Below are 15,903 nucleotides of genomic sequence, written 5' to 3'. Positions count from 1 at the left end.
GAGAAAAGCACCAGCTCTGGGTTCACCGGTACTATCTACCAGCCAACTTAAATCTTTTAATAGCCTTGAACCCCACAGCCCAAGAGTCTTCTCCAAAGGGAACAAAATGGAAGTTAATAATAAATAAATTATTATTAATTTTTCTTTTAATATACACTCGTATTACAACTAATTAAATTATCACAATGCGCTACATTTTGATAATTTTATCAATCTAACATTTTTGTTCAGAGGATTTATGACACACACTATTATTTCCACTTAAGCTTACTGTTAATAGGATTGCGATTTCTGATTGTCAGTATATAAATGTGATTTTTATAGGTTCCACAACAAAGAGCGTCTATCAACACGTGACGATCTCACGGTGGACGTGGAAGACTACAGGACCAAGTTATCTGTGATCATCGCGTCTCGCAAACACAGCGGCACGTACGTGCTGAAGGCTGAGAACAGCAGCGGAAAGGACGAGGCCTCCATACAAGTCATCGTATTGGATGTGCCTGCTAAACCCGAAGGACCGCTTAAGGTGAGCAAGCTTATATATGTCGGTGTTTTGCTTTTGTGATATAAATTTAGTAGTTTTACTGTGAAATATATTCAATTATGATTGGGTAAAGTTATTTGGTTTCGTTATCCTTACTGAGATATGATACTATACTACATGCAAAAATTTTCATGAAAGAAATAAGTTTTAACAAAATTCATCTATCGTTAGTCCACACAGTGGACTCCTGTGTTGGGGTAACTAGATTTCAATTATTCCGTGGTACATGGTGTATGTTTAAAACTGTATTTTTTTTAAAGAAAATAAAGTCTTAGTGTTACATCTAATGAAACAAAAGTCGTGTAAGACCGTAAGTATGCGTATGTGTGTGTGCGTATAATACACTCTGTATTTAAGTGTAGCTGAGAGTTGTTATAAGCGTGCGCTGTGTGTGTGTTCGTTTATGGAACCTCAGAGTCATGCCAAATACGTAGTAACTAGTAAGGCCTCTGCAGAATGAATCGAAATCTAATTTAGCATAATTTTTATATGTAACGTTATATCTGGATTTATCACCAAAAAATGAATTCGCAAAAATAACTGTTAAAAGCATGCAAGCAAGCAGTTATATCTTTACTTACAAATATCTTTTTCTTTTTCCAGATTTCGGACGTACACAAAGAAGGCTGTACGCTCAAATGGAACGCCCCGTTGGACGACGGTGGTGCTCCGATCGACCACTATTTGGTCGAGAAGCTCGATACAGAAACCGGTAGATGGCTTCCAGCCCTCAAGACCAAGGAACCCAAGGCTGAAGTTGAGAACCTGGTTCCAGGACACGAATACAAGTTCAGAGTTTCTGCTGTCAATAATGAAGGCGTTTCAGAACCATTGGAAGCAGACCACTCCATCATTGCGAAGAATCCGTTCGGTGAGTAAATTATTTATCTCTTCTTCGAGAGAAGTTAAATAACTTTTTATTCGTAACACACTTTGAATGCTTAAGATTCATGCACTTAAAAATAATGCTGTTTCCAGATGAACCCGGCAAGCCTGGAACACCGGAAGTGGTCGACTGGGACAAGGATCATGTTGATCTCAAATGGCAGAAACCTCTTAAAGATGGAGGAGCACCCATCACTGGGTACATTATTGAGAAACGGGAAGTTGGATCGCCCAAATGGGTCAAAGCTTGTGAGGTTAGTCTTCATTCATTTAAGGTGAAAACTGAAGAGATACATACAAATACTCGTCTTAATGTAGAAACCAGCGATTTGCGCTCGGGTTCTATTAGATACGATTTTTTTTCTCTTTTACCAATTTGTTTTTTTTTTTAATAATTATAATTTATTACAAGAATATGGTACAATAATTTGTAAGGTCGCATATTCTGCCACACACAATGGCGCGCAGATTTGTCTTTAAAGGAATTTTTCATTTCACATTATTAGTCATATGAATTGGTCAATTCTTATAATATTTGTATCGTACATATCTTATGTTTTCAAATTTAAATCAACTACAGTGTCTCACGAAAATAATCATTTATTGAATAATACATTTTTTTCAAAAGTAATACACCAAAGTCGATTTTTAAAAACTCTAGTAGGAAGATCTTTTAATTCTTTTGGTAAATTATTGTAAACCGTGATTGCCATACAAATGGTGATTTCCTAAAGAAGTAACCTCTTATTAGATAACTTTAAAAAGAGTACTGTCATATTCACGAGTAAAGATGTAATAGTCATTTACTTTTAAAATATAACAGAATGCCATTTTCAGTGCTTTATAAGAAATGAATAATATATGAGTTCTTGGTATAAGTCACCTTACTTAATAAGATCTATAGTCGAATTTTTAATTAGACGATATCAACTGACGTTTACGGTGTTGTCAGTTTTTAATGAAATAAAAATAGTGTTGTGACAAAGTAAAAACCCCTGAATTAATGATCGGTGATGGCACTAGTCGCCGCGCCGCGCTTTGTAATAAGACGTCAAAAAACTGATTGTAGTTACATAGTACTAGTACCTAACTTATATCAGAGCACTTTTATACAATTTTGAAATAGAAATAATATTCTTTTATTGTTTGAAATGATTGACTATTCACACTCATTGTTCATTCATCTGATTGAATAAGATCTGAACGCATCACTATTACTTTAAATATGGCAACATTATATTACAAAGTGACATTAGCTACTGTCAGTTGGCTTCGTCTAATTAAAAATACGACTATAAATATATAGATTATAGGTATATTACATACGTCACAAAAAATGCAAATATGAACTTAAAGTATGTCCTTAAATTTAAAATGTCTGTTTTGTGTAAACGATAACGAAAATTAGTAACGACATATTTGCTTATCAATTTCATATCCAGTTATAAAAACAATTTTTATTTTATTTTCGTTTGTTCGGTCCATTACCTCGTTTTACCAAATCCGATATTCCTAGGTCGGTCCAAACGACAATGAAAAAGCGACTGTGGGCAACTTGGACGAAGGCACCGAATACGAGTTCAGGGTGCGAGCTATTAACGAGGCTGGTCCAGGTGAACCTAGCGATGCCAGCAAATCTGTCACCTGCAAACCTAGGAGATGTGAGTAAATTCTGTGAAGATTTTCCAATCGGTTTAATGGGATGTTGAAATTTTGTCTAATATTAATATTAAATGTATGTACATTTATATCAATAAAATTGAACATCCTAATTCATAAAAAAATAAATTAGACTAATTGCAATTTTAAGTAAAGTACTCTTTCCTATCATTCCGTTAAACTTAGGTTACGCTGTGATAAAAAAAGAGACAGATAATTACTTTAATCAAAACAATGCAATCAGACTAATTTATTTTTTATGTTGGATGTTTAAGTTTAAATGTAAATGCATATAATAGAAATATTTTTGACGCAATGCCATATAGCTAAGATTTTGAGTAAAATTTGAATATCTTTTATCCAAATTTCATTTTTGATAGCGATATTTTAAAATATTTAATTATTTCGACAGTGGCACCAAAGATCGACCGCCGTAGCTTACGTGCCATCAAAGTGCGCGAAGGCGAACCCATCTCATTGGACGTTAAAGTTTCCGGTGAACCACCACCAGATGTCGCTTGGTCTCTAAACGGAAAGATGGTCACCAGCGGTAACGGACTTAAACGTAAGTTCTACTCAACAATTTTTTTTTTCTCTAAAATATTTTTTTTTGTTGATAATTGATACTTTTCGTAGAAATGTGTCTGATATTCCCAGTACAGAAATAAATTATTAGAATCTTTTTTTTACTATTACTTTTGTTTTTTTAAAGTGGTGAATGTTCCGTACCTGAGCAAGTACCAGCATTCAAGTCCGCGAAGAAAGGATTCCGGCGTTTACAAGATCCAAGCCGTCAACAAGTACGGATCAGACACGGCCGAAGTTGAAATTACTGTTGTTGGTAAGTTATATTTTCTATTTATTTTGAACCAGCGAAGATAGCTCAGGTTTTTAATATAAGTTAAACACGTTGTAAAGTTTCTTAAGGGTGCGTGGGCCAAACACATATCTGATAAAAGCTAGTAAATGATGAGAAATGCAGTGTCCGATAACCAGAAAAATTATTGTCGAGTATTGCATTCAAGGCAATTTAATGAATTTTCACATCGTTATGTATAGTCTAGTTCTTGAAGATTATTTACATTCATTATTACGTTATAAATGTTATATTTCGTATATTATTTCCAGGCAAGCCGGATAAACCCGAAGGACCATTAGAAGTGTCAGACATTCACAAAGAAGGATGTACGCTGAAGTGGAAGAGACCTAAAGATGACGGAGGCGAACCCATCGATGCCTATCTGGTGGAGAAGTACGACACGGAAACTGGCACTTGGCTTCCAGTCGGGAAGACTATTGGGAATGTTCCCGAGATGGAGGTGAGATTTATTTTTTATATCATTCATTCGTTACCTTTAAACACAAACTTATGTTATTGCACATTAGGTTTGTAAAGTATCTCATTTTTAAATGTGAAGTGCAGTAATCTATGGACCGTGTTGTAGGGAATCACGTTTTATGATTATTCGCGTAAAACCGTTTTCTTTAACAAATTAAAAACTAAGAACTCGAATATAATAAAGTAATTTTATAACAACACAATTGAAGGTGCAAAGGTACGCAAATCTAATTATGGACTTGACAAATCATTATAAATTTCATACAGAAATATAACTTGGGATATCTTCGCGTTACAGAGGGAAATACCGCGTTATATGGAGGATGGAAATTGCGTTATACGTTATCACGCGTTATAATGGCGATTACTGTATTTAGTTTGATTTGTTAAAGAACGGTTTAAATATTACAAGAAATTATAAATATTTACTGTCAGCAAAAAAGTTAAAGGGAGACTATCAAATATATATATTTTTTGAACTGTACTGAACTGACAGTTATTTCGTATACAAGGTTCAGAAGACTGATAACGTAATTGTCAATGGGACAACACTTTTTGTAGCACTCGTGGGATAGGGTAAATCATAGTTGCTATTAACATTTGCAGGTTGACGGATTAACACCTGGCCACGAGTACAAGTTCCGAGTGAAGGCGATCAACAAGGAGGGCGAATCTGAACCTCTCGAAACCTTCGGACCTATTGTTGCTAAGGATCCATTTAGTAAGGGAAACTTTTATCATCATTTATTAAAATGCTATATCTACAGAATACGTTACAAGCTATGTTGATAAACATAAATGTTTCAAAAAATTTAAAAGCAAAATATTACACTTACAATTTTAGATTCCTTTTTGTTTAATTGATCAGTCCACTACCGAATATATGAAGGTCTGAATAAGTAGTGTTTGTTCTGTTATATTAGCGAAAAATTTAATTTCAGACCTTACTAAATGGAATTTAATAGTAAATTACATTGCAAAATGCTGAAGTCATAATTCAGATGGAAAAAAATATAGTTCAACACTACCAAAATTTTTTTCTAAAATATGTTTTATTTACAGCTGTCCCAGAAGCACCATCTGCGCCAGTGCCAGACGACTGGTCGGCCAACCACGTGGACCTCAAGTGGGAGCCCCCCGTTTCGGATGGAGGGTCACCGGTCATTGGTTACATCGTGGAGATGAAGGACAAATACAGCCCGTTGTGGGAAAAGGCTATTGAGACGCATACGCCTAACCCAGCTGCTACTATTAATGGGTAAGATTTTGTCTTCGACACAATTTTCATAGAAGGTATCAATAAATGATTCCTTGGAAAAAAAATTCTGAGTTAAGCATAACATTTTTTTACAGAAATTTTTCTCGCTTAATAAATATATTTTTGATTATCACGCATACATTCGTCTTGTATCTCTAATTAAATTATTAAAATCGGTAGTCTTTTAATCTACTCTAATACTAAAAACGCTAGATAAAAATTTTTACCAACACAATGAATTTTACAGCAAACTTACTCTTGTGGACATGTGCTTGTGGTTTTTATTGATCATATTCGGACGGCTGTTTTTGACGGATTTAATTATACTGATGAAATTTAATTTCCAGCTTGATCGAGGGTAACGAATACCAGTTCCGAGTGATCGCAATAAACAAGGCTGGCCAGAGTAAGCCCTCGGAGTCCAGCAAAAACTTCGTGGCTAAACCACGGTTCCTCGCTCCGAAGATTGACAGGCGCTACCTTCGCGACGTGACCTTGTCTGCCGGATCCACTCTAAAGTTGGAAGCTGCCATCACTGGAGAACCAGCTCCGGCTGTGGAATGGAGGTAAATTTATATTTCATTTATTACTTTTATTATTTATAAAATTTATCAAACGTGTTTTAATAAGAATAACTATGGATAACTGTACCCCTATTAAAGGTTCCTGGGTGGCCAAAGGTTCTTGTGACTAAACCCAAGTAGTGATTTGCAAGCAAAGCCATTTATAAGAGTGCACGATCGAACTATTCTATACTTTCTTCCCTACTATTATATTCAATTCAAATTCAAAAATTATTTACTAATTTCTTTAGGTAACAAAATGTACACTTATGAACGTTAAAAATTAGATATATATGAAATGATTCTAATTTTATATTGAACTAGCAGTAGCGAGTTCTCAAATCAAGGGCGTAAAACGAAAGAGAAGAACTGGCAATAAACTCTCCGCCACTCTTTTTCATCGACAAGTTTTTTTGTTTTACACAATGTTTGCAAGCAAATATTATAATAAAATAAATTTGAAACAAAGATATGTCCTCTATCAGCAGGAGGCATGGTAAAATAGGAGCACGCACTTACATTCTCGTGGGAAAACACGCAAATACATGCTATCTGTTAAAAATCTTAAAATATTTACACTTTGTCACAATAGATACCAGAACATGCCACTGCGCTCATCCAAGGCTGTGACAATCGACTCACCGGAGTACTTCACGAAACTGATAGTACGGCCTGTGAGGAGGGACGATACCGGGGAATACACCGTGACGGCGGCCAATTCCAGTGGAAAAGACACTGTCACCATCAATGTGCTGGTCACCGACAAGCCTATGAAGCCGGAGGGACCTTTACAGGTTCGTGTTTTTATTATCGTAATAATAATATTGGGCTCACTGGACGTACGTTTATCAAATACATTTGTGCAAAACCACATCTTTGACTTTTAGTACTCTATAGTTATGATATTGGTTAGTTTTAGTTAATTTTATATTTTTTTCCTAGAAGCTCTCAACAGTTACGTTACGTATTATACGTACGTGCGTATAACTGCTCAACCTTTTTCTTGTATTTTTGCTGAAACCCCTTGATAAGTTTCTATTCAAATTTAAAATGATTGTATTGGTTTACTTTTGATTCAACCTCATGACTTTATTTAAATATATATTCTAGATATCGGACGTTCACAAGGACGGCGCCACCCTGAAGTGGAAGAGGCCGAAGGACGATGGCGGAGCTCCGATCGAATATTACCAGATCGACAAACTGGACACCGAGACTGGCGTCTGGGTACCTTGTGCTAGATCTGATGAACCAAGTATGTAAAATAATTATACACACTACCTGAATATAACATTTATAACATTAATGTTCATGGAACAGCTGCTTTTAAGAATTTTTCAATTCTGTTATTTTTTTTCCCTGGATTTATCAATACTTAATGTTGAGAGTTAGCTGAGTATGTGGAAAACGTATTGGATTTTGACATACGGAGTTAAGATTGAGTTAAGTTTGGACTTAAAATCCGACCAATAACGTGTTTCAACCAAAAATTTTGATATGTTATTTAATATTTTGAGACAGGCTTTATGTTCAAGAACCCATATCTTAATAAAAATAATGTTTTCAGAATGTGACGTTACAAACCTGACACCAGGCAAAGAGTACAAGTTTAGAGTAGCGGCAGTCAACTCGGAAGGAGAATCTGAACCATTGGTGTCGGAGACTAGCATTGTCGCTAAGAACCCGTATGATGAACCTGGTGAGTGAGATAACAGATGGAAAACTCTTTATTTACCTCTAGAGTTTGATAGTCTCGAGAAAAATAACGATTGGAAATATATACTATAAAAATCCCGACTCTACAGGTGCACCTGGAACGCCGTCAGTGACCGACTGGGACAAGGACCACGTGGACCTCAAATGGACTCCGCCCACTGAAGATGGTGGAGCTCCCGTTGAAGGATACATCGTGGAGAAGAAGGACAAGTTCGGAAACTGGGAGAAGGCGTTGGAAGTGCCTGCCGATAAGACAAACTGCACTGTGCCTGACCTGGTCGAAGGACAGACTTATGAGTTCCGGTGAGTTCTTTTCAAATGATGGAAGAAGAAGTATTATATTTTTTGTAGTTAAACTTCTTTAGGCGCGTTATGAAAAATTGATAAGAGTGAAATTTTACGATGCGAGCGCACCGTGACACAAAATTAACAGAATGAAGTTAGTGGCGCATGTTGGCACGCACGCCGCCTCCGTTCACTGTGTATTTATATTTATCCACATGCTTTGAGTTTCTACATTTAAAACACGTGTTTTCATTATACAAGTGCGAATTTTATATGTGCGTCTGAAGTATAATCAGAAGTGATTTAAATTGAATATTTTAATAAATACTAATTAATATTAGAAAATAATAATAAATATAATATTAATAAACATTTATTTAATTTTTCAAATGTAAACTGAACTTTATTGACTATAATGACTCCTTTTCCAGTCTTTGATTATATAATTATAGTTAATTATTTGCATGCAATCAAAAACTATTTTTAATAATGCCAAAGAAGTATAACTTCTTACGCGCGTACATAAGTACACGCACCCTTTTTTTTATTTTATGTATGGTATGGTTAGTACTTAGTAGTGTGAAGCCTGAAGATGGTAAAGTTTATATATTTTTGCAGTGTCCGTGCGGTCAACAAGGCTGGTCCAGGAGTGCCAAGTGACAGTACCCACCCGATTGTGGCCAAACCCAGGAATCTGGCCCCGAAAATTGACAGGACCAACCTCATTGATATCAAGATCAAGGTTGGACAGAAGTTTGCCTTTGATGTTAAGGTGAGTTGCAAATAAATTTCTTTATACTCTGATTTTTAATTCCGTAGAATTCTGACAGCTATCATTTTTTGACATGTCAGAGATGGCAAACCTTTTTGGCCGGGCACATACACTGTATTTGTTTATGCGAGTGATAATTATTACGTCCCTTTTCATCACCATTTTTAAGGTTTAGTAAACCTGGAATTAGTAGGCAGTGATAAAATAAAGTAAATACATTTTATTCGATATATTGTTCGTGCTATTGAAATATTTGTAATTTTTGTATTAGGTTACTTGAGTAAGTAAATATTTAAATTTACCTTTTTGTAGGTAAAACATAAAAATACATAGCATTTTCTTTTTTATTGCCCTCAAATGAGTCAAACTTGTCCCTTTTTCGGTGGAGAACTTTTTAGTAGCAACACTTATGAAATATCAGAATTATTCTATGAAATGAAAAATCAGAGTTTTATTTGATTATTACAATGATATTTTGTTATTGATGATGATTATAAATAATAATATGATTTATAAAAGATGATAACCATTTTAGAAACTGGAATCACAATTTTTTTTATATTTTTATAGATTAAACCTGGAAAGAAGACACGACTTTTCTGACCTAATAAATTAATTTCTAATCAATAATCAAAAACAGGTATCTGGAGAACCAATGCCTGAAACCAAATGGTTCCTGGGAAAGCGGGAAGTCAAATCGAGCGGTGATGTTAAAGTACAGCATTCGGACTATAACACCAAAATCACCTGCAAAGCGGCCAGAAGAGGCGACAGCGGGAAATACACAATTACTGCTGAAAACGTCAACGGCAAAGATGTCGCTGATGTGGAAGTTATTGTGCTGGACGTGCCCAGCCCACCTGGAGGACCACTTAAGGTAACGTTTTTAGTAGCATTTTCGATCAACTGCGACTGTTTTAGAATTATTCCTATGAAAGGCTTTGCAGTAGGAGATGTCACGGGGACAAACTATTTGTATTCAAAATATAATTTTAAGATATATATATATATTTTCATTAAATTTTTATTACACAGAAACATACTATTTCCGAAGAATTTTTGATTCTAGAATATAATGTTTTATTAAAATTATATGAAAAAAGTGAATTATGTTCATACCAATTTTTTTTCTTAACAGGTGTCCGACGTCCATGCAAACGGTGCTAAGCTGTCATGGAACCCACCAGGAGACGACGGTGGTCAACCCATAGAGAAGTACGTCGTCGAGAGGATGGATGAAGCCACCGGAAGATGGGTCAACGCCGGAGAAACCGATGGACCCACCACTAACTTAGCAGTTGACGGATTACAACCCGGACACAAGTACAAGTTCAGGGTCCGAGCTGTTAATAGGTAAATAAATCTTACGCCATCTTCAGGAATAAGACCAAAATAGCCTATGCCCTCAGATTTGTCAAAATGAATTAAATACACTAACAGTTGTGTGTACGTGTTTATACAATATTTAAATAACCTGTTACAGGCAAGGAAAATCAGAGCCATTGACGACACCGCACGCAACAGAGGCCAAGAATCCCTTCGATGTCGCAGGCAAACCTGGAACGCCCAGGATCAAGGACTTCGACAAAGACTTTGTGGAACTGGACTGGACTAGACCAGACAGCGACGGCGGTGCTCCCATTACTGGATATGTTATCGAGAAGAAAGATAGATTTGCGCCAGACTGGGAAGAATGTGCACAGGTAGGCTCTTCACACTTTTTTACTTGTTAAACAAAATATATTTTTATTTATTTATTACTATTACTGATAATTGACCCTTATCCTATATATTTTACTTTTAGATCGAAGGTGACGTCACATCTGGCAAAGTTCCCGATCTGATCGAAGGCAACACCTACGAGTTCAGAATTCGCGCCGTGAACAAGGCAGGCAAAGGTGAACCCAGTGACGGAACAGCGCCACACCTCGCGAGGCCTAAAAACCTGGCCCCTAAGATCGACAGAAACTTCATGTTCGATATCAAAATCAAAGTGGGACAAAACTTCGAGTTGGACGTGCCAGTCATCGGAGAACCGACGCCCACGAAAGAGTGGCTTCACGAATCAAATCTCGTTTACAATGCGGACCGAGTTAAGATCGTCAACGACGATCATTCCTCTAAAATCAGGGTCGTGGACGCTAAACGTGCAGATACAGGAATATACACGCTCAAAGCCAAGAATATCAACGGAACCGATTCAGCCACAGTCAAAATCCTCGTCATGGACGTCCCGACGGCTCCCGAAGGACCGTTGCGGGCAGATGATATTACGAAGAACGGCTGCTCGTTGAGATGGAGGCCGCCCAAAGACGACGGGGGCTGCGAGATCACACACTACGTTATCGAGAAGATGGATCAAGAAAACCTGCGCTGGGTTCCAGCCGGGGAAGTCCAAGGCTGTCACAGTCGTATCGATCACTTGATTGAAGGACACGATTACAACTTCCGCGTCCGCGCTGTCAACAAGCAAGGAGAATCTCAGCCATTGGTCGGCACCGAGCCGATCACCGCTAAAGATCCCTACGGTACGCCCGACAAGCCCGGAACTCCGGTCGTCAAAGACTGGGACAAAGATCACATGGATATCGAATGGGTCCCGCCCAAAAAAGATGGCGGATCGCCCATCACCGGCTACGTCATCGAAGCGAGAAAGAAGTACGGGCCGTGGGAGGTCGCCGCGACCGTCCCCGGAAACAAAACTACGGCAACTGTTCCCGGATTGCAAGAAGGCGAAGAGTATGAGTTCAGAGTCATCGCTGTCAACAAAGCTGGAAACGGAGAACCGAGCGATGGCTCCACCCCTCAAGTGGCTAAAGCGCGATTCTGTGCGCCGACATTCGACAAACACCTTCTCTGTGACAAAACTGTCAAGGCCGGACAGAGGATTCAATACGAAATCCCGATAGAGGCCTCTCCGAAACCTACGGTCGAATGGCAGATCAACGGTAAACCCGTTCAACCATCTGACAGAATCGATATTCAAGTCCTTCATAACAGGGTCATACTAGACATTCCATTCTCCGTCCGCTCAGATGGAGGCGTTTATAAATTGACTCTCAAGAATGATCTCGGAGTCTGCTCGGCCTCTGCCCAAGTTGTTGTACTAGACAAACCGTCGAGGCCCGAGAAACCTTTAGTCGTAGCGGATATTACCAAAGATTCCTGCTCGTTGTCATGGAAAGTGCCTCTCGACGACGGCGGCTCACCCATCTTGCATTACGTCATCGAGAAGATGGACCTGTCTCGCGGCACCTGGTCAGACGCCGGCATGAGCACGTTCTTATCACACCAAGTGACTAGACTAATACACAAGAAGGAATATTTGTTCCGAGTTAGCGCAGTGAACGCAATCGGACAATCTGAGCCCCTAGAATTAGATCGTGCCATTGTTGCTAAGAACGAATTCGATGAACCGACCGCTCCGGGCAAACCTCAAGCTACAGACTGGAGTAAGAACCACGTCGACTTGGAATGGACTCCGCCGAAATCTGATGGTGGCTCGCCGATCACCGGATACATCATTCAGAAGAAAGAAAAGGGCAGTCCCTACTGGGTTAACGCGGCTCACGTCCCGGCCAACAAGAACAAAGCTACGGTTCCTGATTTAGTGGAAGGACAAGATTACGAGTTCAGGGTCATCGCGGTCAACCAAGCGGGACAGTCTGAACCTAGCGAACCATCAGATATTATTACCGCTAAAGACAGATTTGTCGCACCGAAGATTCTAACCCCACTCAAAGAGATCAGCATCAAAGCTGGTCTTATCTTCCACTTGGATGTCGACTTTATTGGTGAACCGATTCCTGAAGTCAAATGGACCTGTGACGGCAAACCAGTCGTTACTAACGAAAGAACTACGGTTACGTCTGTCGGTCATCACACAATTATTCACACAGTGAACTGTAAACGATCTGATGCTGGAAAATACCACCTGTCACTCAAGAACGACTCCGGCTCTGATGAAGGTAGCTTTGAGCTAATAGTTCTCGATGTACCTGGACCTCCGCAACCACAATTTGAATACGAAGAAATCACTGCCCAATCTGTCACATTGTCTTGGAACGCACCTAAAGATAACGGTGGCAGTGAACTGACAGCTTACGTTATTGAAAAGAGAGATTTGACACACGGCGGTGGCTGGGTGCCGGCTGTCACGTACATTAACCCGCGTAACACCCACGCTACAGTACCCAGACTGGCCGAAGGCACTAAGTATGAATTCAGAGTGTTCGCTGAGAATTTACAAGGACGTTCAGAGCCCTTGGTAACAGATAAGGCTGTCGTAGCAAAGAACCAATACACGGTTCCCGGCAAGCCTGGAAAACCAGAGCTTTCGTCTGCTGACAAAGATCACATTAAGATCAAATGGTCGTCGCCAATTTCAAATGGAGGATCAAACATACTGGGCTACGACGTTGAAAGACGGGACAAGGCGACGGGCCGCTGGATTAAAGTAAACCGAGAACCCGTGCGAAACAATGAATATAAGGACGACAGAGTACAAGAAGGTCACCAGTATGAATACAGAGTATCTGCCGTTAACGCCGCTGGCGCTGGTCAACCTTCAGACGAGTCTAACGTATTTATCGCTAAGCCAATGAAGGAGAAACCCAAACTAAGCTTAGACCACCTGATTGGACGTAAGATTAAGGTGCGAGCGGGAGAACCGATTAATATTAACATTCCAATTGCCGGTGCGCCAACACCGACCATCTCTTGGACTAAGGGATCCATTCCGCTTGTACCTTCGCATAGACTGTCTTCTGAGACAAAAGCTGATCTTACTAGACTTTGTATTGAAAAATCTACTCGAGATGATGCTGGAAAATACACAATTACGGCCTCAAATGAACACGGCAAGGATTCGGCTGATATTGAAGTAATTGTTGTCGACAAACCTGGACCACCCAAGGGACCGCTTTCTTGTACACCGGTCACTCATGACACAATCAGTTTGACGTGGAACCCGCCATCAGACGATGGTGGCAGTGAAATCACTGGCTACATCGTTGAAGTCGCTGAATTTGGCGTCAATGACTGGCGCACAGTAGCCGGTTTCTGTCCCAAATGCTCGTTCAACGTTAAGAATCTGACAGAGGGCAAGAAATATGTATTCAGAATACGCGCTGAGAACTTATATGGTATCTCAGAGCCGCTAGAAAGCAAACCGATCATTGCTAAATCGCCATACGACCCTCCAGATGCACCTGACACACCTCGAATCACCGGCTACAGTGCAAACAGTTGTTCTCTAGAATGGGAGCCGCCGAAGAACACTGGTGGAAAGCCTATCACCGGATACTATGTTGAAAAGAGAGAGCGAGGAGGCGAATGGGTGAAGGTCAATAACTACCCAACTCCCAACACTTGCTACACCGTCCAAGACTTACGTGAAGGCAACCGCTATGAATTCCGCGTAATCGCTGTTAACGAAGCCGGACCCGGTAAACCCAGCAAACCTACCGACTCCATTGTGGCTGAAACACAGAGACTCAAACCTAGCACTCCTGAACCTCCTAAACCTGACAGAGTTACTAAAGACTCTGTTACGTTATCGTGGAGGCCGCCCAAGAGCGACGGTGGATCCAAAATCAAGGGATACATCATTCAACAAAAAGCCAAGGGCGACAAAGACTGGAAGGACGTCAACGATACGCCTATCCCGAGCCTGGTGCATACTGTACCTAATCTTAAGGAAGGAGAAGAATACCAGTTCAGACTCATCGCTGTCAATGAAGTTGGCAAATCTGAGCCCAGCAAACCGACATCGGATATCGTCATCGCTGAACAGCCTAACAAACCATGTATGGATCTTGGAGGTGTGCGAGACATTACTGTCCGAGCTGGAGAAGACTTCTCCATCCACGTGCCATACACTGGCTACCCACAGCCGACGGCGTCTTGGTTCGCTGAGGACAACCTCCTTGACGTCGATGGAGATTCAAGAATATTCCAGAAAATTACCCCAGAATCGGCCTCTCTGGTCGTCAAAAATGCTAAGAGATCAGACGGTGGACAGTATCGCTTACAACTGCGAAACCCATCAGGATACGACACTGCTACAATCAACGTTCGCGTCCTCGACAGACCTGGAAAACCAGAAAACCTGCGCGCGGATGAGTTTGAGGGTGAAGCTCTCACTTTATACTGGAACCCGCCGAAAGACAACGGCGGTGGAGAAATCACAAACTATGTCGTCGAGAAACGCGAAGCTCGCACTCCAACTTGGACCAAGGTGTCCGGGTACGTCACAACACCGTTCTTACGGGTGAAGAACCTTTCGGTTGGCAGGAGTTACGAGTTCCGTGTGATGGCTGAGAACCAATATGGACAATCTGAACCGGCTCAAACCCTCGAGCCGATCAGAGCGAGACATCCCTTCGATCCACCGGGAGCGCCCGGAGCTCCCACCGCTGTGGAAACCACGGAATCCTCAATCACACTCACATGGAACAAACCACGTCACGATGGAGGATCACCGATCACCGGTTACATTCTTGAAAAGAGATTGATAACCGAGGACAAATGGACGAAGGCGTCCCACGCACACATTCCAGACACGACTTACAAAGTCACAGGATTAATAGAGAATCATGAATACGAATTTAGAGTGGCAGCAGTGAATGCGGCAGGCCAAGGGCCGTACTCCGCCAGTTCAGATGCGATACGCGCGTGTGCGCCGCCCAACGCACCTAAAATCACTAGCGACCTCAGTCTACGCGACATCACAGTTATCGCAGGGGAAGAAATTAAGATCACCGTGCCATTCACGGGCAACCCCAGACCGAAGGTTAGCTTGCTTAATTATACTAATTTTCATGGCACTCGATTTCAATTTAATTATGACCCTTAACTTAATAGATTTTCATCCAAAAT

The 15,903-nt window shown here is 40.1% G+C and overlaps 1 protein-coding gene across 37 annotated transcripts in view; it reads left to right on the top strand.

Annotated features, from left to right (window-relative positions):
• LOC125059015 (twitchin) overlaps positions 1–15,903 on the top strand; it is a 120,861-nt gene that overhangs the window by 80,593 nt on the left and 24,365 nt on the right. For 36 of the 37 annotated variants that reach the window (XM_047663109.1, XM_047663120.1, XM_047663123.1 and 33 more), the window contains 19 exons: positions 325–529; positions 1,151–1,418; positions 1,526–1,686; positions 2,949–3,093; positions 3,504–3,656; positions 3,804–3,932; positions 4,220–4,410; positions 5,037–5,151; positions 5,493–5,688; positions 6,036–6,254; positions 6,844–7,045; positions 7,362–7,506; positions 7,819–7,950; positions 8,057–8,270; positions 8,871–9,024; positions 9,665–9,901; positions 10,163–10,377; positions 10,508–10,727; positions 10,829–15,817. In XM_047663109.1, coding sequence (XP_047519065.1) covers positions 325–529; positions 1,151–1,418; positions 1,526–1,686; positions 2,949–3,093; positions 3,504–3,656; positions 3,804–3,932; positions 4,220–4,410; positions 5,037–5,151; positions 5,493–5,688; positions 6,036–6,254; positions 6,844–7,045; positions 7,362–7,506; positions 7,819–7,950; positions 8,057–8,270; positions 8,871–9,024; positions 9,665–9,901; positions 10,163–10,377; positions 10,508–10,727; positions 10,829–15,817 — 8,290 coding nt within the window. The remainder of the gene's footprint in view (positions 1–324; positions 530–1,150; positions 1,419–1,525; positions 1,687–2,948; positions 3,094–3,503; positions 3,657–3,803; positions 3,933–4,219; positions 4,411–5,036; positions 5,152–5,492; positions 5,689–6,035; positions 6,255–6,843; positions 7,046–7,361; positions 7,507–7,818; positions 7,951–8,056; positions 8,271–8,870; positions 9,025–9,664; positions 9,902–10,162; positions 10,378–10,507; positions 10,728–10,828; positions 15,818–15,903) is intronic. The other variant, XM_047663141.1, reaches the window with a different exon arrangement.

This window comes from Pieris napi, chromosome 19 (assembly GCF_905475465.1).
Source record: "Pieris napi chromosome 19, ilPieNapi1.2, whole genome shotgun sequence".
Lineage (NCBI taxonomy): Eukaryota > Metazoa > Arthropoda > Insecta > Lepidoptera > Pieridae > Pieris > Pieris napi.
This window is presented reverse-complemented; position numbering and strand designations above follow the sequence as displayed.